The sequence below is a fragment of the Cyanistes caeruleus genome, chromosome 1 (assembly GCF_971803275.1).
Source record: "Cyanistes caeruleus chromosome 1, bCyaCae1.hap1.1, whole genome shotgun sequence".
NCBI classification, from domain to species: Eukaryota; Metazoa; Chordata; class Aves; order Passeriformes; family Paridae; genus Cyanistes; species Cyanistes caeruleus.
In genome coordinates, this window is record NC_141701.1 from 22517513 (window position 1) to 22534563 (window position 17051).

At 44.6% G+C, this 17051-nt stretch overlaps 1 protein-coding gene across 2 annotated transcripts; it reads right to left on the reverse strand.

The window, feature by feature from the left end:
• Positions 1 to 8602: 8602 nt before the first annotated feature.
• Positions 8603 to 16760, reverse strand: KCNS2 (potassium voltage-gated channel modifier subfamily S member 2). Of its 2 annotated transcripts, none has more exons than XM_086881723.1 (2): positions 16020 to 16760; positions 8603 to 14464 (listed from the first exon to the last, which is right to left on the reverse strand). In XM_086881723.1, the coding sequence occupies exons 1-2, from the start codon at positions 16250 to 16252 to the stop codon at positions 12994 to 12996; spliced, it is 1704 nt and encodes a 567-aa protein (XP_086737849.1). In that variant the 5' UTR covers positions 16253 to 16760; the 3' UTR covers positions 8603 to 12993. The 2 variants fall into 2 exon arrangements, with proteins under 2 accessions (XP_086737849.1, XP_086737860.1); XM_086881734.1 differs by lacking the exon at positions 16020 to 16760 and adding an exon at positions 15125 to 15182.
• Positions 16761 to 17051: the final 291 nt, after the last annotated feature.

The following is a 17051-nucleotide window of genomic DNA, read 5'->3' on the forward strand; positions in this document are numbered from 1 at the left end:
TTGTTGACTTGTTCATTCTAACTGAAACAAAATAATCTTAATAGTAATCATTAATGTTCATTTCCATAGTCATCCCTCATGTTTTGTTTCCTTTCTGTAACACTGTGAGCACAGAAACCCATGTCTCTCAAAGTCAGCTCTGGAAAGGATTTTTCCAGATTACAACAGTGCTGCAAGAACTAGAAGTCCAAGGATCTCATGGAAGTGGATCAGGCCAGAAATCCTCAGTACTCTGTGGAGGTGCTTCTCTCAGCAATCTGATGTTACTTAAGGCCTAATCCTGAGATAGCTGAGCATCACCCAAATACCTTGGCTGTCTTAGACATCCTTTACTTTGAGGTACGAGTGGACATGAGGGATTTGAGTTGTTCCTTTGTTGTTCTCATCACACTAGAAAACCAATAGGCAATGGATGGACTTAAGCAGAACAAGTGGCTACATTTGATGTCTTGAATACAATTCCATTGCCCATTCCTTTTCTGATTTTTTAAAATTAGTCTCTTAAGAACTTGCCCACAAATACATTTTAGTAAAAGGAACTCATGACCAACGCTCCTTAGGGAACCATGGTATGTTTGAAGTCACGAAAGTCTGCTGCTAATCTGAATTAATCTGCCATTTATTGGATATTATAATTTTTTACTGTTTATTTACAATAAATAGCTTGTCTGCATTGCACAGTGTATTCTGATGAGCATGCACAGTGGCTTTGGGCTGCTTCTCCATTCAGTCTGTTGAACTTTCAGATATAAATGTGGCTCATGGTGAGTGAATCCCTGCACAAATGCATGGGGTAGATAGCCTGACTCACACTGAAAGGCACTGGTGCTTCCAAGCAGAATGTGTACTGTGCAGCTTCTGTGAAGCACTTGATGTGCATGTGGCTCTTAGCAGTGTGGTATGATGAGGGTTACTTTTACTTAAGTGTATACCTGGTTATAAAGCTAATCAAAAAGACCTCATAAAGTAAGAAAGTCTTTATTTCTTTGCATTCTTAAATATGTGAAAATTCTTAAATAGGACTCCAGCTTACAGTGGCATTTGTGTGTTTCCAAAGGCAGTGATGGATGCTAAATAGTTCAGGTTGGAACAGATCTCTAAGATCATCGAGTCCAGCTGTTAACCCAGCACCGCCAGCTCCACACTAAACTATGGCCCTAAGTGACACATCCACATGTCTCTTCAATACCTCCAGGGATAGTGACACCACCAGTTCCCTGGGCAGCCTGTTCCAGTGCTTGACAATCTTTTCAGTGAAGAATTTTTTCCCAATACCGAGTTAAAACCTGCCCTGGTGCAACTTCAGGCTCTGTCATGCAGCTGGATGGGGAATTTGCTGTGGGATGTTTCTATGCCAGGCTGTGATGCAGCAGTGTTATGCCCACTGTTGACAATGAAAGCCTTGGAGAAGACACATCCTGGGTAGCCCATATTGTTTTTCACAATTGTGTTGTGCCAGATGGAATAATAGCTTAAGCTTTTTGGAGAAAGGCAAATTACATTGATGGCTTAATGTGAAGTCATTAAGTTGCATCTGTGAAATACTTTTTTGCAAGATGTATTTCTCCTCTTTGTTCAGTGCATTAATTTTGGAACGGGCCTGTCTTTTACATGATAAGCTTTTATCCATTTTGATTTGGTTTAATTTGTTAGCATTTTTAAAGCATATGTTAAAATTCTCCATATTTTTCTTCTTCTCTTCCTCCTGCTAAGGAAAATGAATGTGGGCATTACTTTTAAGGGCATGCCCTGAGCCAAGAGTCCTTTGGACTTAGTGGACACATGCAAATGTCAGCAGCAGCTTTTATTCTCTTCTATTCAGAGATCACTGAAGTGAAGTCTCAGCTGTCCTGTTTTTCCTTCCTTTGAAAGGATGGGATGTTCAGATTCTAAGCAAATCTTTAGAATAATTGTTAGTCCCATACCAAGATGCTTTATACTTTTTTTCCATTATTTGCTACACATTCCTCAGGATAGATTCACACTTCACTTCACTAGGCCTTCAGTGAGTCGTCTGGGTTGGAAAAGAGTGGTATTTGTCAGAGAAACAGGAAGAAAGAAATAATTTTTAAAAATTTTATTTGGGGAAAAAAGAAAAAGAATATGGCATCTGCACCTGGCTGGGTGGCGTATGAGGTTACCTGTGGATGTGAGGAAAAAATGTGTTGGCTGACAAAAACAAATCAGGTACAAACAAATCTGTACAACTTACTGCTCTGTGTTGATGTTTCACATCTGATTTTCTTCTATTCATGTTTATTGTCTTCTATGTTCATGCTTTATTTATCCTGTTGCTGCCTTAAAGATAGAAGTTTCAATTTTTTTAAACTTTATAAATGGAAACATACCGTAACAGTGCCAAGTAAATAAAAATGGAAAAAGAACCTAAGCAAAATCACCAAAGTGGGAGTGTTTTCTCATCCTTTCTTGCCCCACTCCTTTCTGGGGTTACAGAGACTTCAGATGGCAAATGATTGTGCGTGGAGAGACTTGGCATGCTCCAGCCCTGGCAGACATGGATGGGAGATGGTTTTCTCCAGAGGTCTGGATGAGCTGTGCACCTGCTCAGGATGTCATGTAAGTGTTGTGTCCTGCTGGAAGCCACTGCTGCTCCTCTCCCTGCCGGGCTGAGGCTCCCCCAGAGCGCGAGGAACCGACACGCAGCAGGGAGTCCTGCTTTGCCGAGAGACTCGGTGTGAATCTGGAAGCTGTTGGTCCCCAGCAGGGTAGCACTAAGCTCAAGTCAGTGCTATGGTCTGGGAAGCCTTGCAGGAGCCAGCTGTTACCTCAGGGAGAAATGCTGTGGTGGCAAACATCTTTTGATGCCACTTTACTTCTTTGGCTGGACTGCAGCATGGCCATAGCTCCCAATAAACCTTGTTCAGACCAAGGAGTCTGAGAACCTTTGGGAAAGATGAAGTTCCTTGTGTCTGTTTTTTTATTAATGTATAAAAAATATTTAGGAAATTATGTCAGTGCAGTGGAACGGTTTTTGTAATGGCATCAGTTAGTCTCTTCATGCCCTGAGCCAGGACCTTTCTTACTGTATCAGCATTATTCTTCAGCCTCCTCAGCCTTCCTGCTGTGGGTGCTGGGTTTGGCTTTGCCAGAAGTGATGATGGAAGCAAGAAGTTTTCATGTGCTGTAGGCAAACAGCCAGAGTTCTTGCCTAGTGCTGGTACTTGTTCAGTGCAAATAGGCCTTTCTAAAGGTCCGAAAGAAAATTCAGAGGGGATAAACTGGACACCAAGTAGGGAGTTCCCCTGACCCAGGCAGCAAGAAGACATTGGAAGGAATTAAATTATGATCTGATTCTGGGCTCAAAGGTGTTCTGTCTGTCACAATGGGGGAAAACAGTAATGGTATGCACCATTTCCCGTGGCACTGCAAACCCCAGCGACCTTAATTTTTTTTTTCTTTAGGTATCACAGCTTCAGAAGTTAAATTTGTAAATATACATGGCCACATGCTAAAGTACCTGGATATATTTTCCTCTGCCTAATTAATTAAGCCACATATTGTTTACTAAAAACTGGGTTTCCTCTCCGTGTGGATATTTCTTCTGAGGACAGATATTTTATATTTTAGTACCTCTCCGTAGCTTCTCCCAAAGAAAAGCTCAGCCCTCCTAGTTCTGTTTCTTTCCTCTGGACAGTATTTGGAGCTGACCAGCATAATTCTTCAGCTGTTCCTTTTCTGCATACAGGTGTGCCCAGAAACAAGCACTCTTCCCCCGCCACCCCATTCCTCCTTTCATTCCCTTGGTGTCACTGGAAGGATTGATGCATGAGAAGATGGCTGTGGCTCTCAGATGTTTCTAACAGGACTTTTTTTCCCTATTCCGATCTTTCTGCTGCTTTGCATTCTTCCTGGGCTCGCAAGGCCTGCATGGTCACTGTTAAAAAAAAGCCTTGCAGCAAATACATCAAAGAGTGAGACCAAAAGCTTTTGAGTTGATTTATATGACACTAAGCCTTTTGTGTGATGCATCAATTGATATTTCATTTTTATTGCAGTACAGTGCGGTATATAGGCTTAACAGCAAGAGGTGTCCTTTTGATCTCTCATTGCACATGAAAACAGGTGTCATAGTCCAGAGATTATAGAGGTCAGAAATTATTTGAGGAAGGATTAAGTACCATTTTTCATAGCAACCATATCCAAAAGCATGAGATTCTTTTAAAAGTGGAGGTGTTATTTCAGTCTAGATAAGTCATATTTATTTGTCATATACCAATTTTTCCTGCTGAAAGAAGACTAGAATTTTTCCAAGTGTTTTATATTAAAAATGCAGAAACAAGTCAAATCCTCCACTTATAATTACAATTAATAAAATAACTTCTTCTGAGTCTCCTGAAATCCAGAAGAAATTTTGGGTTGCTTTTCCTGTTAGTTGATCTTCACAGAAAATGACCTTGAGACTGTTCAGAAAATAATGGGGTGACTGTGTTAATGTTCAGCACAGCACCAATTTACATACACATATAATTGCTTAGTCCAAATCCGATTTACCTCAGAAAGTGAGCAGAATTCTTTGATGTGGTGAGTACTGGTTCAGTATTTCAATAAATACAATTGAAATATTGCTTTGACTCATTCCAAGAGTCTCTCATCCCATTAGAAACTCCAAAACAACCAAAAGCAATTTGGTAACCCACTACAGGTATGTGGGTATCTCTTCTGCTAAGGAAACACATCCGCCACTGATTGCTCAGCTTTTATAAGCATAGATTAATTTTTGAGGCTGTTTACATTCCACGATGTAATGTGGGTAAAATCAATAGCAATAGTATTTTATTAGATTCAACAAACCCAAGAAACCTATTTCTCCTAGTTAATTACAACTTCTGTTGACAAGCAGATGTTTAAACAGCCCTCAAATACGTAATTATTAGAATAAGTAAGGAATTGAGGATCTCTAGGATTATAGGGCCAGCAATACAGCAGTCCTGCATCTCAAAAATTAATGCAAATTTATTCCAAGAGTAAGTATAATTTTGAAGCCTTTTAAGTGTAGTTAGCATTGATTTATTCAGCCCATCAACTGACATAAGCTGACATACATCTCATAGCACTTGTCTCCAGTTACTGCCTCCACAAAAAGCTCAACAGTTTTGGTCCTATCTTTCAGTTAGAGTAGGAGACAGCCTTCCTTGCACAGTGTTTGACTAATGTGAACTGTTTAGCTGTTTGCTCCAGAACAAGGAGCAGCCATTCAGGCTTTTCTAGAAGAGATTAGTGCATTTCTGAGCTGTCTTCCAGCTTCTCTCCTGATCAGTGGATCGAGGCTGCTCAGGGCTGAATGGGCACTGTTCTGCAGAGCCAAACAAGCTGCTGTGTTCCCTCATCACAGCAAGTGACAGAACCCGTACGGCCTTACCTTCCCAAAATATTGTGAGACTGCCAATCTCATGTTTGGAGCACCATGCTGCTGACCCAGGTGTGGGGAGGATTTGTCTAACACCGCTGGCTGCGCTTGGAAACTTGAAGTCTAAACTTTTGGAAGGTAGTCTCTGATTTTTGGTCCAGATCTCTAAATGAAACTATGCAAGACATGACTGTCCTGGGCACTTTGCAAGGAAAAAGTGTTCAGCTGCAGCTTTGTTTTCCATTCAGGTTTGTTCTTCTTTTCTGGGCTGCATTAGATTAATGCTTTATTTTAAAAGCCCAGAACTGACATAGACTAACTTTTCATTCCCCATGGCTTTCTTCTCATCTTCTCTGGCAAGATGAAAAGGTGTACTTTGCTTTTTTAATACTGCTTTCTCAGGATGGAAAATTGTCAGGTGTCTTGTTTCAGATATCATTAGTTGTCTAGCAAAGCCTTTTTCTTCTGTATTCTTGGTATGTGTAGATTGACCTTTCTCTGAATCTAAAGGGATTCCTAAAGAAATCAAATGCCCCTAGAAACACCTGCCACCTCCATTCCTTTCCCAGCATGTTAAATTGTTCTGGTTCTCTGGGGCTCTTGCTGAGTGAGAGGAAGCATATTTGTATTTTTGTGTGCTGGTGGATGGGCCAGTGCTGTGTTGCTACTCACAGGTAGCAGAGTCCTTTGTGCTCTCCAGCAGTGCACTGGTAGCACTGGGGAGTGCACCAGTACATTTCCAGTTTGGGGAATGTGAGAGCCAGGAGTAGGGCTGCCCTCACCAACATATAAGGAAGGCCCAAGCATTTTTACTATCAAAAGCATAAACAAAATTTCCCTATATTTATAAAGATTTGCAATACTGCAGCTGAGATGCTCCTTGCAAAAATCACCTTCCAGACCTGGTGGTTCACTTGCCAGGCTGAGTAAGGAAGGATTGGAGAAGGAGCTGCATCCCAGCTTTGGCTGGTTGTGATGTCCCTGTTGTGGGGCCTGCCTTGCTGACCATGTGAGAGAGGGGGAGATGTGTAAGGGGAGTAGGATGGGGATAAGCCACTCTTCTGGAAGGTGCAAGTGGCATCAGCCTCTTCCCTGGTTTCAGCTGTCTTCTTTAGAGTATGCTTCCACAGGGAATGCTGAGAACCAGCTCACCAAAGAAAAATACATCCAGGGCTTCTTCCTTTAATATGAAGGGATCAAAATGTTAAAAAGTTATCATGCTAACAGTGACAATAGGAGGGTGTGCCTTGGTATGGAAAGAAGAAAGAAACAACATAGAGAGTAGATTTTTCCAAAAAGTAAACCACAACTTGGACATGTTATCTTTTGCCATACTTGGAAAACCTAACATAGCGAGGTCCTAGCCCACAATCTGACGTGCCAAGACACTGATACAATAGGAATAAATTAGAATTTACCTAATGGTGATCAAATGGATGGTCCTCAAAGAGGCTATGTTAGGGTGTCAGTATTCAGAACATTTCTTAGAATGGGACAGAACATGAATTTCAAAAACAGCATAGTAATTGGAAGGGACAATTTCCACTGAAAGTTGGTGTTATTGATGTTCCTAACTCAAGAACTCTGAACCCTCATTTCGCTGTTACAATCACAACACATCACCTTTCCTCATATGTCGTGGAGGCTGCAGGAATAGCCACGTCAGGCCATGGCAGATGGAGAGGGTGAAGGTACAGAACTTGGGATGGGCAGCACAGCAGCTGCTGGCAAGCAAACTGTGCTGCTGTATGACCACCATTCATCTTCTAAGTAAGATTAAGAGTTTTCTTTGAAAGTCAACAGTATCATCAGTGGAATAGTCTGCTCAAAGCTACACAGACTTTTGCACCACTCAGAACACCTGCACATTGGGAGATGACAAGCAGATGTTGGACCGTGCATTTGAAAGTGGGCAGCTCCTAGCCTGCTTTAGATCTATAGAAGAAATTGTCAGATTTATAGCAGTCTTTGTCCAATTCCTGAAAGACTTAGCCTTGTTTATATCTGAACAGGGATTTGTGAGAAGCCAGAGCCCATTAGTACCCTTAAAGAAAAAAGCAAGAGTAGGAGGTGCTGATGTTTCTTTGCCCTTCTGTGAAGCTGAAGTGCTGGATTTGTGCCACTGCCTCTTATGGCGAATTCATGTGTTTATCCAAGTGAGGACTTACATGATTTAGGGTTGCATGTGAAGGGTGAGGCAATGTCAGACAAACAAATTTCTGCAGTGGCAGGTCAGTGTGAGTCCCAACACCTGTGAGATGATTCTCCATCCTCATTTCTAGCAGGGCAAATAAATTCCAGAGCCAGACTTTTCCCAGCAGTGCCATGTGATCTCAGGAAACACTTTCTAGACTGTTTGGAGGTTGCTTCCTCCACTTGACAACCCATAATTTTATATCTGAGAGGTGAAGAGATCCACAGTCTTTAATGAGAGTTATGTTTCTTAGCAGCTTCAATGATTGCTGTGTAGAACTGTTGCTTTGAATAATGTATTACCCATTGCTCTATTTTTAACCCCATAAATTATTCTCAGATGAGAAGCATAATATATTTTTTTAAAAGGAAAAAGGCAGAATCAGTCAAAAATACTTCAGAAATCAGATGGGAACATTCTTTTGCCCTGTCTGAGTAGTATGCAAGTTGAAAGTTAGTTACAGAAGATCAAATTAATTTCTGGTGTAACTTAATGGGAAGCCAGGTGCATAAATTGGAAAAGAAAATAAGAATAACACAGTGAAAAAAGAATAGTTCTGGCACAACACTTCACCAAGGGATATGAGCGGTGCCTTGGGCTGAATGTTGTTTGAAAGCACCATCAAAGGTAGATTAAAGTCAGGAGTATTGTGGGAGGAAATGGATAACCAGCACAGCAGGAGCAGTTACTCCAGGGGCTTTCTGCTGCTTATATGTGCACAGCTGGGGCCTCTAGGGATGGGGGTTATTTTGGAAGAGATGAAAGGTCGTGTCAAGTTGATTTAGTGCCTACAAATGCTGGTGGTATGTTGTTTAGTCCCTAATCTGTCAGGTGGAGAACAAGAAGCTTGTACTGTTTGTTCAACTGAAAAATGTGGGTTCCCCACCACAATCACCAATTAAGAGCATTTCTAAGAATAGAAATCTAGCCTGATGTGCATGTTTAAAAAAAACTTATCTTCACAATGAGGCCCAGGCTTCTCTTTGATTATAATATATACTCAGAATGTCCTGAAACTTAAATCAGTTCTAGATCCCTGGTGAAAGATAATTTTTTTATGCATTTAATTTCCATTTTGTTGCACAAAACTGAGTTCTTGAGTGCATTACACACTACTGGAACGAGACACACAGTACGAAAAGCACCAGATAAGTAGTTCCCTGCAGTCTTGTAAAGTTCTATACAAAAATGTACAAATACTGAAGGTATTAAATTTGGAAAAATAAACGCAAAGTTTTTTGGTTTTAAGTTTGCAATGTGAAGTAGCCCATGCTCTACATAACATGGAAGGAAAAACCAGTCTGTTTTCAAAATGGAAAGTCTGCAGGGAAAGAAAGAATTAGCAACTGATGAAAGTAAATGAGTAATAAACCAGGCAATAATACAAAATCTGAACATACATAAAAAGCTTAATCACAATCTATATATAGATTTTACATCTCAGGAACATAATGTAACATATTGCTTCTCAAGGGCATCTCTGACTCTCATAATAGCCAAGATTTGTACTAGAAATACAGATTCTCTAACAGTTTATTCCTGGTAATAACACAAGTTACCTCATTTGAAATATTACCACAGTTCTCATTTAAACAGTACAAAGCGCTCAGATGAAAGAGAGTAGGCACAGCATTTTCACTGGTGCCACAAAGGTGACTGTCACAGGCAGGAGCAGCACAGGCTGAAGCAATCTTCTTCAGTAAACTGCACATCCCTACTAAGGAGATTTCTGACCACAGAAATTTTCCAGCTCTGGAGAAAGTGGCCAAGTAGTGCTCTGATCCTTCAGTGGTTTATGGAAGTGCAGATGCCCTGTTCTCACACAACAGTGAGGGAGGAAGTCTGGCAAAAGTACTGACTATGCAAAAAATACCCCACCTCTTCTCTCCTGGGAGGCTTTGGAGAGATTGCATTTTTTTCTTCAACGTGTAATGTAAACATTTTCCTGTAGCTTTTATTTAATGAGAGATAAGTTTTCTCAGCACTTAGTGCACTGATCCCTAGACTAGACATTACTTCATAAAATGGCAGGAAAGGTGTGCCTTATTCTTCCTTACCTAGATATTTTGGGGCAGCTAAGACAGTAACATTACTTAAATCATTAAATTGTTATTCTGCTCAGTGAAAATTTCTGTTAGTCATAAGCAAATATTGAAGCTGCTATACAATACTGCCCAATGCTCAAACATAATAACTCTAAGTAAAAGTAATGCAAAAAAAAAAGGGCTGTATCCTCTAGCGTGGTCAGAGGAACAGGATTTGCAAAAAGAAAACTAAAAGGAAGCTTGAGAGGTATAAAGCTGTGAAAATACGTATGTAAGGCCATATGGTTGCTGCTTATAAATACACTAAGAGGAAAATGAAATATTTAAGCTAAAGAACAGTGTTGGCAAAAGAAAAAAAAACTACTGGTATAAAGCATCCATTAATAAAATTGTGCTAAAAGCTGTGCAAGCCTTGGAGAGCAACACAGCTTTGGAATGGTCTTCAGGAGGAGGGGGGAGAAAAAATGTGACTACTTTTAACATGGAGTTAGTTAAGTTTATGAACGGAATTCCTGTGCACTGTGTAAAGTAATTGTCATGATAATAAGAACATCTTAAATTTCAGTACTTTATTTATTTAGTGTCTTTGATCAAAAGCGCTTATATAAAAATGCAATAATGAAAATTCCTTTCAACCAGTACAATAAAAGCTGGAATTCCTTGGGTATTTCATTTTCTTTAGTAGAATGCAATTTGGACACGTTCCAGTCAATATTTGCAGAAATGACAGACCATCAGCCCTACAAATAATAATAAATCTAGAACATAAGATAAGCTATAGGTTATTGAAATGATGTGTTGCAAAGTTAAATCCAATCTTTGCAATGTTAAACTAGCAACAGCTGAGGGAATTTGGGACTCTTTGGCAAATCTACAGGTCTCACCAAATAACTGCTCTGAAAGTCCCTGGTGTTCAGCTCTGTAAATCTACTGTTTATGAAACTGAGATAAAACCACTGCTTGGAGTGGAGTTTTCCAAAAGCCCCAACCAACAGACACAGTTTGCAGTGTCCTTTGCATCTGTGAGAGAATTTGCCACCCTTGCAGCACGTAACCTGACTGGAGGGCATGAGCTGCCCATGCCCACCTCTTCCTCCCCCTGTTTCTTTCTTGGTGTTTCAGTTTGACGGGTGACCTCACGCTGCCCCGTGTGTTAGGTGGCTGTTCGTGGGTGTGTCACAGTTTACACATGTGCTGTATGAATCAGGGACAGGAATATTGGACTTATGCCTGGGAGTCAGCATAAATTGAATTGAACCAGCCCTATCCAGAAATGTAAACCTTAGCAAAATGTTTCAAGTTTGGACATCAAATTCAGGTTATGTAGGTCTACCCTCAGGACCATGTATATTGTGCTTTCAATTTCAGGGACAGCAAGCAGTGGCTTGCCAATTGACTTATAACTTGTGCAGGCCGTGTTGAAAATTGGTATGGCTGGAAATTACCTTTTTCCCCTCACACTTCATGGCCTAAATCAGCTACTAACTGATGTGAGGGGAGGCTGGGTAAAGTTCATTCCCAACAGAAATGGGGTGGGGGTAAGTTATTTCACACTGTGTGTTCTGTCATAGACCACTGGGCAAACACAAACCCAATCCTGGGTTCTCAGCTTTCTGTTTTTTAGGGGAGCTGGTACAGCGTCAAAAGATCCAGACCAAGCTGCAACCTCTAGTAGCCTAAATGAGACAATTACCTATTTGTACCATATTTGCTTTATTTTGTCAGTTGAGCCACCCTTTGTCATTGTTTAAAAACACAATCTTCCAAACAAGACAATTTCAGCTTTAGTATTTTAATTTCTTTTCTAACTAGCTTGAATTTAATTTCTGTACCTCTCTAGTCTTCACAAGTAAAACTAACAAAAACATTAATTGGAACATTGTACCTAATGAATGGGATGGAAAAGCAGTAGGATCTGAAGAGAAATACTGTTCTGCCCACTGAACAAGTAGTTTGTTTTCTAGCACAGAAGTAAAAAGAGTGAAGCAGTGGCTTCTGCCTGTTGACTGCAGGTGTTTGATCTCTGTACAATTGTGTAAGGGAGGAGACTGAGCACTCAAAAAACGACTCTATGCAGATTCATTATTACTCTTGAAATCGCATATGATCTGTTCTCTCATTGATTTTGGGGTTTTTTAAAACAAGTACATGCCAGCCCTTGAAGGGATTTAAATTGACTACATCACAGAAGTAGGTAGGAGGATCTACCCACAGATAGTGAAGTATTAAGCTCTTTATTTGTTCTCTTCTTAGGCCCTTATACTCTCCCTTAGCTGTAAATTGAGAGTTTCTTTCTGAGTGAAAATGGTTTTTTGCTTAGAGATTCCTTGGCAGAAATTTTAATGGAATTGTCTGTCATCAACACCTGCTTTTGAGCTTTACTGATAAAATTAGATTCCATATCTCAGCACCACATATGGCATCTTTATAATTAGTCTTTTTGCAGTATATGAATGTCAATTCCTAAAATGCTGCCTGTAATGTTCATGTGGGAATATTTCACTTCATTAATCAAATCCAAGTTTTTCATTGGAGCTTCTAATTGTCTGAAGCCCACAACTTCACGTGTCTAAATCTCAAAACCATTCTGAGTGACTGATACAACGCATTTGCAGATGCACTGGGACCGAGCTGTGAGCAGATCCCTTCTGGAAATGGGATCCTGAGAGCTCTATATGGGCTTCCATACCTAGAGTCACTTTGAAAATGTAGCTATCTGAAAATGAGGGGTGGTCTTCTTCAGAGGGCTCACTATTGATCTAATCTTGGAAACAGAGGAAGGTCTTTGCCCAAGAGATTCTGAAAAATATTACTGTACATAACATTTCAGAACAAGAACACCCAGATTTTAACACACATACTCAAGAGTAAGCAAACTCAGAGGAGTTTTCAGGCAAGTGATGATCAGAATTACTGGTCAGCAATATAGGTAGAAGTGTTCCTGTATCAGCGACTCACAGGTGGCTGTTTCAAACTGTTGTAAAGTGCATGGGAAGTCCTATACTAGTACAGACACCAGCATAGGTGATAGGTGATTTTTTTCATTACTCATGTCACAGCTGAGACTTTTTATTCCACTTGGGTACATTCATTTCTCTGCTCAGATGAGAAAATGCACAAAATAACAGATCATCACTATACCACTAGCACTAATGTCATGGATGTGGTAACATTTGTATGGAAAAGTCAGCATTTAGTACCCTTATGCAACAGGACGAATATGTGCAAACTGTTAAGTTGTAATAGAAATGTCTTTAGTTTCTCAAGTGCAAAGTGCAGTGTCAGCAACACTATCTTCTAGAAAAAAAAAAAAAAAGACAAATAGGAAAACATTTATAAACATAGCTCTTGATAGCTCTCATGCAAACTGCTGTCAGACTTGTACACTAATGCAGTGAATCATTCAGGCTCAACTCACTGGGGGTACTCCTGCTCATATTGGTCAGACTGGCCATAAGGGATTTAACTTTATAAGCATAGTAGTCCCTTAAGTTGACAGATGGAACTTCTTTCATGCCATCACCAAAGTCACAGCTTCTCATGGCACTCTCTAACTGCTTCTGACGCCTATAGAAGTGGGAGAATTTATTAAAGATCAGTGTAATGGGAAGCACTACCACTAGGATACCAGCTAGGATGCATGCAGATGCCGTCAACTTGCCAGCAGTGCTCCCTGGCACCACATCCCCATAGCCAACTGTGGTCATGCTAACAGTAGCCCACCACCAACAAGCAGGGATGGTGGCTAACCCCTCATTCTCCTCTTTCTCAATGGTGTAAGCCACTACTGAGAAAATGGAGATGCCAACAGAGAGGTAGAGTAAAAGAAGCCCCACCTCTCTGTAGCTGTACTTCAGGGTGGCTCCGAGAGACCTGAGACCTGTGGAGTGTCTAGCAAGCTTTAATATGCGGAAGATCCTCATGAGTCTCAGGACTTGTGCAACTCTGCCTAAATTCGCTAAAGTAGGACTGCTTTCCACCACCAAGTTGACAATTAATGTAATATAAAATGGAAGGATAGACATTAGGTCAATCAAATTCAGGGCATGCTTGAAAAATTTTAAAAAGTCAGGAGCTACTGCAAATCTCGCCACCAGTTCAAAAGTGAACCATGCAATACCAAAATGTTCCACGATTTCAAAGCGAGGATCTTCCTCAGGGTTCCCATTGCTGTCAACAATCTGAAAGTCTGGGAGGCTGTTGAGGCACATGGTCACAATGGAGCCCAGCACCACCACTATTGAAAGGACACTGAAGATGCGGCTTAAAACTGAGTACCCAGGATTATCCAAAGCAAGCCAGAGCTGCCTCCTGATGTTTCCAAAGGGCTGTTTGTCAAATTTAGAGGCATCATTGTAGAATGCCAAAATCTCATCAAAAGAAGATGTTGTACTTTCCTGGTCACTTTGTTCCTCCCATTTCTCTTGGTCTGGCTCCATTTTCCTCCCATGGTAGCTATAACTGCAGCAGGAGTCTATAAAGAATTCATTGATTCCCCAGTATTCAATCTCCTGGCTGAAAGAAAACACACAGAGTTCACCCATCACATGGAGCTTGCCAGTGTTATAAAAATGTAGCACGTAAGGAAAGAGCTCGGGGTTCCTGTCAAAATAAAATTCATTCTTGGTGTCATCATAGTCATCACAAAGCTCCAGTATCGACTCCTTTGAGTGGCAGCTCAGCAATTTGCCCAGCCTGGTCTCGGGGAACCTTAATAGTGTGTTGGATCTCATCTTTTTCTTAAAGCCTCCAACGTTGATGCTGATCTCATTGTCTTCAAAATTCGCTTCAGACAAAGCCCTCAGACTCTGCCCTGTCATAGTGAGCTCCTTCCAAAGGTGGGTAGGGAATGAAAACCTAGAATACAATTACACAGAAAGTTGGCAGAATTAACAAATCTACAGCATGTTCACCTATTGATGTTCTTTCTTTTCTTTCTCTTTCTTTCTTTCTTTCTTTCTTTCTTTCTTTCTTTCTTTCTTTCTTTCTTTCTTTCTTTCTTTCTTTCTTTCTTTCTTTCTTTCTTTCTTTCTTTCTTTCTTTCTTTCTTTCTTTCTTTCTTTCTTTCTTTCTTTCTTTCTTTCTTTCTTTCTTTCTTTCTTTCTTTCTTTCTTTCTTTCTTTCTTTCTTTCTTTCTTTCTCATTCTCTCCTCTCTTTCTTCCCTTCTCTCTTTCTTTCCCTCCTTTCCCTCTCCCCCCTTTTCCCCCGTTTCTCCCACCTCCCACTGAAGACCTTGAGGGAGGCTCCTTTGTTCCCGCTGCAGGCTCCTGTCCCTCCCCTCGCCCTTCACCTGGGCTGCGGCTCTCGCTCCCACCACCCCCCGTTACTCACGGCCTCTGTGCCCCGGGGCCGCGCGGACCTTTCATTCCCTCCCGCCGCTCCCGGCCCCGCCGCACCAGGAGCCCCCGCCGCCGCCCGGGCTCCCGTCCCACGCCGCGCCTCAGGGGCCGGAGCCCCGCTGGGACCCGCGGGGAGCCCGCCCCGCCCGGCTCCGCGGCTCTCGGCGCCCGCCCTACCTGCTGCCTCAGCGGCCGCGGCCCCCCGCCGGCGCGCCCTGCCGCCCCCGGCCCCCGCCCGCCATCGCCGCCGCCCGCGGGGGCCGCCAGGGCTCGCCTCGCTGCCCGGGGCTGCCGGTGCCGGGGGATTGCCGGTGCCGGGGGATTGCCGGTGCCGGGGCTGCCGGTGCCGGGGGATTGCCGGTGCCGGGGGATTGCCGGTGCCGGGGATGCTGGTGCCGGGGGATTGCCGGTGCCGGGGGATTGCCGGTGCCGGGGCTGCCGGTGCCGGGGGATTGCCGGTGCCGGGGATTGCCGGTGCCGGGGGATTGCCGGTGCCGGGGATGCTGGTGCCAGGTGGCGCCGGTGCCGGGGGATTGCCGGTGCCGAGGGATTGCCGGTGCCGTGCTGGGCAGGGCAGGGCCGGGCCGGGCCGGGCAGGGCAGGGCAGGGCAGGGCAGGGCCAGGCAGGGCAGGGCAAGGCAGGACGGCCCCGCGGTGCTGAAGGGACAGCGGCCGCCCCGCTCAGCGGCGGGAGGCGGCGGCACGCCCGCTCGTCATGGCGACGACCCCCGCGGCTGCCGCCCGCCCCCGCCGCTCCCACCCATCCCCGGCCCGACCCCGCCGACAGCGATCGGGGCGGGTGGGGGGCGGCCGGGGGCTGCGGAGAGGCGGTCCGGCGGAGCCGGGGTGCCGGAGATGCCTCCGCTCGCTCGCTCTTGCCCCCGCGCACCGGCGGCAGCGGCGCCGCAAACTCGGGTTTCCTCCCCACCGCGATTCTGCTTCACGCCGGCTCCGAGCGGCACAACCTCCCGAGGGGGGACGGGGGACGCCCACCCACGGCCGCAGTGGCTCCGAGCACCCGCGGACCCTCTGCCCAGGGGCGTCGCCCGCCCCCCGCCCCTCTCCCCCTCACCCTGCCGGGAAGGGACCGGGGCAGCGGGAGCCGCCACCCCGCCCGCCCATGGCACCGGCGGGTCCTCGCTGTGGCGCCCGGGCAGGGTCCCTGCGGAGACTGACAATAAGAAAGACGACGGCACTTGTCAGAGCGGTTGGGTGTGAGGGGAGCGGAGCTGCGTGTTGAAGCTGCTCCCCGCCCCCGGTCGGCGGCTGGGAACCCCCGACCTCCGCACGCAGCCCTGCAGCCATTTCGGGAGGGAGAATCGTGAACGGCGGCACCTCGAGCAGGGCGGCTGGGAGAGCTGATCTCCCTGCGCTGCTGCTCTTGCTGGGCAGACTTTTCGTGCTAGCACATGGAATAGTGTCCAGCTGCACGGTCAGAGATGGCAGCGTCCCTGCCCACGCTGCAGGCGGCTGGGAAGAAATCTCCCCTCTGTTTGCTGAGCCCGGGGCGAAGCCGAGTTTCTCGGGGAGAAGCCTGATGGTGGCAATCCCTGTGAACCTGACCCCGCCCTGAGCAGGGCCGGCTGTAGAGCGCAGATGCTCCGGGACAGGTGCTTGAGGCCGGGATAACCCACATCGTCTCCTGCCTTGTGACCGCCTCTCACTCGCGCATCTGAACTCCGGCTCCTGGAAACAGACTGACTGCTGCTGCTGTCAGTGCTTTGTAGGGTTAGGGTGTGCGGGGGGATGAAGAATCCTCTCTTGCTTCCCCCAGCCCTGAGCACTCCAGCCCTATGCATCACCTTCGGCTTGTTCCTCAAAGCCTTGGTGGGGGAGAGAGGTTATAAGGTCCAGCTACACGTGAGCCCCATTTACAAGAAACCCCCAGTATTAAAGATAAGCCCTTTAAGAGCCCAGGAAACTGAGTGCAGACACGGAGTGGGGCAGATAAGTCCTGGTGTATGCCACTGGCCAGGACCCCAAGAGACTGCTCAGCTTTCCTAGCTGGGGTGTAGTGATCACCCCACCGCACCCCACCAAGGCTGGTGCGTTGTGTGGCCACAGCTCCCCACCTCTGGGGACACTCCCGCAGCGGTGTGCGGGG

Excerpts from the sequence above, each read along its gene's own strand:
- KCNS2 (XM_086881723.1), bottom strand. The coding sequence starts at position 16,252 with ATGGCTGCAGGGCTGCGTGCGGAGGTCGGGGGTTCCCAGCCGCCGACC. Across the intron at positions 14,465-16,019 it reads CCCGGTCCCTTCCCGGCAGG|GTTTTCATTCCCTACCCACC; the intron begins GTGAGGGGGAGA and ends ATTGTATTCTAG.